This window comes from Cygnus atratus, chromosome 19 (assembly GCF_013377495.2).
Source record: "Cygnus atratus isolate AKBS03 ecotype Queensland, Australia chromosome 19, CAtr_DNAZoo_HiC_assembly, whole genome shotgun sequence".
NCBI classification, from domain to species: Eukaryota; Metazoa; Chordata; class Aves; order Anseriformes; family Anatidae; genus Cygnus; species Cygnus atratus.
The window spans coordinates 10,522,373-10,529,930 of NC_066380.1; the positions used below are offsets into that span (position 1 = coordinate 10,522,373).

The 7,558-nt window shown below is 60.5% G+C and overlaps 1 protein-coding gene across 2 annotated transcripts in view; it reads left to right on the top strand.

Moving 5' to 3' along the window:
* Window positions 1-4,662, top strand: part of LRSAM1 (leucine rich repeat and sterile alpha motif containing 1) — a 28,646-nt gene extending 23,984 nt beyond the window's left edge. For both annotated transcript variants that reach the window (XM_035564599.2, XM_035564600.2), the window contains 6 exons: window positions 925-1,020; window positions 1,619-1,717; window positions 2,286-2,417; window positions 2,773-2,854; window positions 3,146-3,291; window positions 3,614-4,662. In XM_035564599.2, the coding sequence (XP_035420492.1) occupies window positions 925-1,020; window positions 1,619-1,717; window positions 2,286-2,417; window positions 2,773-2,854; window positions 3,146-3,291; window positions 3,614-3,739 (681 nt within the window). In that variant the 3' untranslated portion in view covers window positions 3,740-4,662. The remainder of the gene's footprint in view (window positions 1-924; window positions 1,021-1,618; window positions 1,718-2,285; window positions 2,418-2,772; window positions 2,855-3,145; window positions 3,292-3,613) is intronic.
* The last annotated feature ends 2,896 nt before the right edge of the window (window positions 4,663-7,558 follow it).

The following is a 7,558-nucleotide window of genomic DNA, read 5'->3' on the forward strand; positions in this document are numbered from 1 at the left end:
GGGCAGCTGCTGCTCCTGGATGGGAGAGGTGAGCATGTGGCGAGCGGTGCTACCTGCTGCTGCTCCTGCTCCCTCTGCAGAGGTCCCCGCTCAGCAGGGCTTTCCTGCCTCTACCAGGGCAAAACATCTCTGATCAGCTAACAGTGGCCTCTCAGCCATGAGAGGCAGGTGTTTGTGTCTCCTACTTAAACAGAAAGCCAGGCCCCTGTGTGGGGTACAGGTAGAAGTCTTATTTCAGTTGCTGATCAGCAAAGGTTTCCCCAGACCACTCCTTCTGGAGGTCAGCCTTCTTAACAGCCTCCTCGTCCCTTTGCCCGCGGACTTCTGAAGTCCTTGTGGCTGATGCCTATTGGCCTCTGCTCAGTCAGTGATCTTCCCTGCAGGTGTGAGTTTACTTGGACTGAACCGTGCAGAGATGCCCCATGGCCATGAGGGTGTCTGAGGCTCCTGAGACAATTCCCCTCTCCTCGGGTCTCAGTAGCGTGGCTGCAGTAATGGCTTCCCCTTCCCTGGCACACGGAGAGGTTGCAACCTTGCCTGTGCTGCTTATCTGCAGGCTCCTAGACCTGAAGGGAACCATGAACAATTCTGATGAGCACCACTGAATGAACTTTTCGCGGAGTGATGAACTTTCAGTGGTGTGCTGCAGGCCAGCACGGTCTGGGGCTGTCCTGGGTGTGCTGAGGGTTGGCACTGCTGGCTGGAGGGCAGTGCAGGACCAGAAGAAATGGGTTTGCTGTGCCAACCCCTACGAGAGGATTGAGGCCATCTGCTCAGCTATGCTGAGGGCCCACGGAGTGCAGGGCTTTAACATTTGCTGTGACTGTGCTGGGCATGGTGAGTGCTTTGCTGGCAGTCAGGGCCGGGAGGTTGCTCGCAGTGTTGTGGTCTGGAGGTGTGGATGCCAGAGTCCTTCTGTTGCAGGGGGTGATCATGGAGCAACGGCAAGCACTTGGTTACCTGCTGCAGCAGCTGCTCAAAGAAAAGAAGCAAAGGGAAGAAGAATTGCAACAAATACTGGTAACGAAGGCCCCTAGTTATGTGCTGTAGGCAAGGAAGCACGTGGGCTGGCTGCAGGGAGAGAATCCGTGGGTCATCATGGGGGTAAAGAAGAACAGGGGAGGGCTCCAAGGGGTCGTGTTCAGATCCAGAGACCTCTTTTACTTCACAAAGTGATGATGTGAGCTCTTGGGGCACAGTTAGCCCTAGTCCCTGGTGCAGCATGAGGTACTGCCATCAGAAATCTACCCCATCTGGAAAGGAAATCACAGGGGAGGATGAGCACGATCCTGCAAGGTGTCTGCATGGGGCCTTGTTGTTCTGAGGACCTCCAGACTCTCCTGAGCTTCAGGAGACCAGGGCAAAATTCTGCACCCCAAAGAGGGATGCAGAATCCTAGGCTGGATGTGGGATGTGGGGATCAAAGTGGGACCAGCCCGCAGAAGGCCCATCTTGCCCTACTGGTGCCCATCTTACCTTACTGGTGCCCACAGCAATGCTCCGAACCAGCTCTGCACAGCCCAGGCTGCTGCTTTCCCCCCACACATACAGGTCAGGCTGCTCTAAATACCGCTTGTTTCTTATCTCAGGCTGTTGAATGAACGAGTTTGTTTTTCAGCTGGAAATGGAGGCAAAGAGTGAAACCAAACAGGAGAACTACTGGCTGATCCAGTACCAGCGCCTGCTGAACCAGAAGCCACTCTCCCTGAAACTCCAGGTTGCTTCTGCATTTAATATTGCCACTGTAGCTGTGCACAACTAACATGGTGCTCTGTTCATAAGGGAGCAGAGCAAGTAAAGTTCTGTTTCAACTAAACCCCCAAACAGCTCCACTGGGCTCCCCAAACTCACGTGCAAATCCATCTAAGCGCTACAGCTCATCTTGGTTTCTGGTACTGAGCCAGGGACCTTGTGCTGTGAAAATAGCTGCAGGGGTGGCCCCAAAGAGGTTGATCTGAGCTCTGCCCATTGTGCAGATCAGCTGGAGTTGGCAAAGCAGCTGCTGCTTTAGACATCAGCTGGCGAAACTGTTGTTTCATTCTTCCTAAAACACGGTGTTTTGAGTTGTGCTCATAAAACATCTGGGGCCAGAGCTCCTCCAGCTGTTGGGTTTTTGAGCTTTAGAGTCTCTGGGGAAGCAAAATGCTGTGAGCGGGGCCTTGTTCCCGAGAGCAGGAACATGCACGTTGCCTGTCCTTGCTGCCAGCCTTGCGAGGTGACAGACAGCAGTGTCCCCACGCCTTTTCTCCAGAGTGAAGTCTGGGAGCTTGCCTTGTGTTTTGCAGGAGGAGGGCTTGGAGAAGCAGCTGGTGAACCTTTTAATCGAGCTGTCAGCTGAACAGTACGTGCCTGTCTTTGCACACCATCGAATATCTTTGCAAGTGCTCAGCACCATGACTGCCAGTGACCTGGAAAAGGTACGAGACAGCAGATACACGGCACAGGGCGACACTGACTCTGCACTGGGACAGAACCTGCCTTTACTCCGAGCATGGCTGTGCTCAGGGCTGTGCCCACAGCAGGTCCTGCAGGTGGGAACGTGAGCACTCCTTGGGTGTCACATCCGTGCAGGGAGAGGTGCCAGTGCTGCCCTGTGCCCTGTCCAAGTAGGTGAAAGCTCTCCCAGAGCACTGGCAGGGTGAGCTGTAACTTAGCTCTGTCTTTCAGTATATGTCCCTCAGAGTTTGCAGTGTCCTCCTGGGGATGTCTCCTTTCTCAGCCCCCTCTGTACTTTCCCGTCCGAGTGCTAACAGCCCTCCTCTCGCACTGCAGGTGGGTGTTACAGAGACTGGCCTGCAGCGTGCCATCCTCAGGCGAGCTCAGGACATCCTGGCTGTGGCAAAGACGATCCCAGGTAACACTGGCTCTTTTCTGCCTGGTCCTTGGTGTGTTGTGTGGTAGCAGAAGGCCCCCGATCCTTGAACCTGGAGATGCGCAGGGCCAGGTGCCTGCCATGGGGAGCAGAGACCTGCGAGGCCTGTGTGCGAGCGGGAGAGGCAGGGAGCGCAGCACCACCAAGCCGGTCCCCTCGGCTCTCGTACTCAGAGCCCTGAGCTCCCATCAGCTTGCAGCTGCCCCCATGAGTGCGCAGTGGGTAGGAGGTGGAAGTGCTTCTGGTGCTCAGACCTCCTGCTGGTGCTTGCAGAGCTGCTGAAGACGGTGGATGCCGAGGTGCCTGCAGCCCCAGAGCCCAGCGCCCCCGAGGAGGAGGCTCCGAGCACCGTGGCCCCGACTGCTCCCCCGCTGCGGTGGGATGAGAAGTCCGAGTGCGTTGTCTGCATGGAGCAGGAGGTGAGACCCCGGCACACGCGTGGTGCCAGAGCAGGGGTGGAGGGGGTGCCGGCCCAGATGCGGTGCTTGGTGGCGTTCTTCCCTTCATGTCACCAGTGCTTTCTTTGCACAGCACAGGTGCTTGTGCACAAACAGCGCTGGGCTGTGCCCAGGGACGGAGCGCAGGGTGCTGGCTCTGGCTCCCACCCTGTAACACCCGTGGGTGATTCCCAGCTCCTCCAGGATCGTTTCCTCCTGTGCTTTGCTGGGGTGTGGTGGTGCTGGGATGAGTGTTATGGGGCAGCAGCACTCTCTGTGTCCTTTCTGCTCTCTCTTCCCACAGGCCCAGACAGTTTTCCTACCTTGTGGCCACGTGTGCTGCTGCCAGACCTGCTGCAAGCAGCTACGTGCTTGCCCCCTGTGCCGCAAGGACATCACGCAGCATGTCCGCATCTTCTACAGCCGCTAGGCAGGACGGAGTAAGGCAAGGCTGCCCGGCACCACCTTCATCACCCCTTCTCAGGACCATGCTCCTCTGTATCAGTATTAAATAACACTCGCACAGCATGGCCAGCACTGCCCTCTCCCTGCACGCAGCCCACGGCTGGCTGCTGGCTGCACCCTGGGCCTCAGCTGCTCTCCACATTCCCTGATGGTTCATCACTGGGTGATGAAACTGGGCAAACTGGTGCCCCCTCCTCTCTGGCTGATAGATTTGCCTTCAGAAATGCCTCTTGCTCGGCAGGGATGCAGTTAGTGCTGCCTCTGAAGCCCCTGGGACTCTGCACTCCCCTGCTGTGGCCGCAGCACTGCTGTGCTCCTGCGTCAAACACTGTTGCCTGAAGGTGGGTGAATTCTCCTGCAGGAGGACTTGGCCAGGGATCTGCAATGCTCTGGGATGCTAACAGTGCCTTGCACCTATGTCATTGCCAAAGGCCTGGGGCTTCTGCACGGGCAACCTGTGGGAGTATGTCTGGGGCAGCTGGTGGGCTGCAGCCACGTGCAGCGGGTGACGGGGCAGAGTGAGGCGCTCCCCGTCCCCGAAGTCATGCTCCCATGGGAGGGGAGTCTGCAGCAGCCCCAGAACCAGGACTCGAGGGACCCACTCTGGCCAGAGGAGCCCAGTGGGATTCCCTGTTGAAAACGCGCTGCAAGCAGGAAGCGTTCCTGCCACCTGAGAGCCAGCATGAGTCCGGGTGGGCTGGGGCTGGGCCTGGCAGAGCTCTGCCTCACGTCTGTCTGTTGGCATTCGGATAGTTCGCCATTGTCATTAATAAGTAACAGTCCCAGTAAGTCTCTTGTCTCTTGACCTTGAGGTATAAAATGCAGAGATAAGCCTGGTCCCACTGCAGCCCTTCCCCCAGGAGAAGCTATTAAAAGGCAGCTGGTTTCTGCTGGTTGTGTGCTCCCTTTTTCCTGTCACATGCCTGGCTGTCCCAGTGTCACCTCCTCCTGTCCCACGTCACAACGGGGAAGAATTTGAGGATCTTGGAGCAGCTCTGATGACTTCCAGGCAGCCGGAGACCTCGGACACCGCTGCAGGGATCACGTTGTGTTTGCTGTGCCGGGGCAGACCGTCCCTGTGCAGCACCCGTGGCACGTGTGCGGCCTGGCGGAGGTGCCGGGCGGCCACAGCCACGTGTGCCAGGATAGCCCAGCAGGGGCTGAGCCGCTGGGGCCGCGTGGCCCTCGCTGTCTGGGCACAGCCATGTCCTTGCTGCAGCCTCTGTGCTCATGTTGAGCTGCGGCCACACAGCTGGCAGGAGCTGGCACATCCCTTCTAGGGGGAGCTTGCCCCTCTTTGGGCTTTTTGTAGCTATGGTGTTTGGGGCACAGAAAGACGGTGCAGGTGCTTAGCGTGTCCCAGGAGTCAGGTGCCTGGATGAGGCTCAGCGAGGCAGCAGGAAGGCCGCCAGGTCCTGACTGTCCTCTCCAGCAGGCACAGCCCTGCAGGGAGCCTCCCTCCTGCCCCAGTCCCCCAGGGCGGCCAGGACCACGCCAGGCCCCTGTGTCTGGCTGCAGAGGGATGAGAGACCCGGTGCTGCATCCTGGCGGGGAGGGGAGGGCAGCAGCGATGGTGCAGCCCCACCATCCAGCTGGTCTCGCAGGGGTGGACGCCCAGGTCCCCAAGGCAGCGGTAATCAGTGACAAGCTCTGGGGCAAGGGTTGCTGCCTGCCCATAAACGACCTGTGCTGGACATGCCTGGGAAGCCGGGGGCAGGAGGAGCTGCCCACCCTTGTGCCCCGATGCAGGCAGGATGCTGGGGCACTGCGGGGCTTTGCTGCCCTCCTCTGCCCACCCGTGACAGGGCCGCCTGGCCAATTCCCTGCTGGTGCCACCGGCTTTGGCCACAGACCCCAGAAAACCACCTGGGGTCTGCTGGGCTGGGGCTGGGGCAGGGGCTGGGGCACACCGTGCTTGCAGCTGGAGTCGGTGGGTTTGGGCAGTGCCAGCGCTCATAACGAGCTGGGTTGAGCCCCTTCCCCAGAACCAGCCCAGCCCTCGCCACGTACACCTTCAGGGCGTGCCAGGCACCTGCAGCCGTGCAGGGCTGGGCTTGCTGGGGCGCTGCTGGCCTTTCTGCCTTTTGCTTGCTGTGAGTCTTACCCAGTGACTCCCAAGGCCACAAGAACCCCTCCCCCCCAGGCCATAGTGCAGCTGCTTGTCCCTGGGGCACTGGCAGGACCAAGCTGCCCTTCGTCCCCAGAGCCACCGCAGGCCCATGCGGTGCAGCACCCACCCCGCTCAGCTGCGTGCGGGGACACCGCGGTGGCCGGAGCAGCCCCTGGCAAACGTGAGCGACGTGCCCCAGGTCAGGTGTGAAATGAGGCTGAGCACAAACAGCTCCGGGCGGGGTGCACAGGGGCTGCTTCCTCCTGGTGAGCTCGGCCTAAACCAAAATGATGCTAATGAAATGACCAACACATTGCATTTAGGAAATAATTACAGTATCGTGGCTCTGTAAAGGAAAAGGAATTTGAAAAAAGCATTCTGTCTTGTGCATCACAGGGCCATGGGCAGAACATGCAGCCACCCCAAATGCTGCGTGGTCGTGTGTTAGGGTTGATAACCCATCCACTGTGCACACCTGGTGGGACCTTCGGGGTCCAGCCCTGCTTTTGGGATCACTGGGGCATTTGGAGCTGCTGGGACAGCCCCAGGCCCCACCGAGCCCCGTCCCCGGGGCAGCTGCGGGTGCTGGAGGAGGAGCGCGCCGCTCCAGTGCTGCCGGGCACCCCGGGGCCGGGCTGAAGTTCAGCCACCCTCAGCCCCCGCCTCGTGGGGCACGGCCATCGCCCGCCTCCAGCCTTCAAAAGCAGGTGTGGCCGCGTCGCGCTGCCTGGGAGCGCCATGGCGGCGGGGACGGAGGCCAGCGGGGAGTGTGGGATCTGCTACGAGGCGTACCGGGGGGCCGGGGGGGCCCGGGCACCCCAGCTGCTGCCCTGCCGCCATTCCCTCTGCCAGAGCTGCCTGCGCAAGTTGGTGTGCCGTGCCGCCGCCGTCGCCTTCGTCAGCTGCCCCTTCTGCAGGATGGTGACGCTGGTGCCGGAGCTGGCCCTGGGTGGCTGTGGAGCGACACCGGCCCTGGGGACCCCACATGGCGCCCAGCTGCCGCCCAGGGAGGAGGAGGAGGAAGAAGGCAGCAGTGCCCCCGCAGGTGCCCACCAGGCCCCAGGGCGCTCGGTGGCCGTGGAGGTGGCGTGCACAGCCCACGCGCCCGTCTTCGCGGTGAGCGGCATGGTGTCCCCCTGCGGCTTCCGCCGCAGCCCCGAGGCGCCAGGAGCCTTTGTGCTGGGGCTGCCGGGGCGGGGGCTGCTGCTGGACACGCAGCCACCCCTCGCCTCCATGGAGAACCTGCGCCTCGGCTTTGCCGCCGGCATCCTCGTCCTCATCGTTGCCACTTTCTTCCTGCTTGTCTTCCTCAAGTAGGTCTGGAGGGGGAGAGGGGGCTCTTGTCCGGCACCGCAGCCCCTGCTGGAGTCCCAACTCGCCTCCAGGCAGCCAGGACAGACCCAGGTGGGGCAGGGGCTTCAGGCTCAGCCCCATTGTGCGCTTTGGATCCCAGTGAGACAGGCAGGGAGAGGACAGAGGATGGGCTCAGCTTCCCACAGGATCCAGCCCAGCTGTGTGGGGGCTGCAGTGCACTCAGCCATGGCCACTAGCAGCACCGACATGGACGCCAAGGCATCAGCCTCTTTAAAAATTAACTTATTTCAGAGCTTGCCTTCACCCCCTGGGGTCTGGCCGAGCTTGTGTTGTGCTTATGACTTTCCTGGAGCCTCTGGA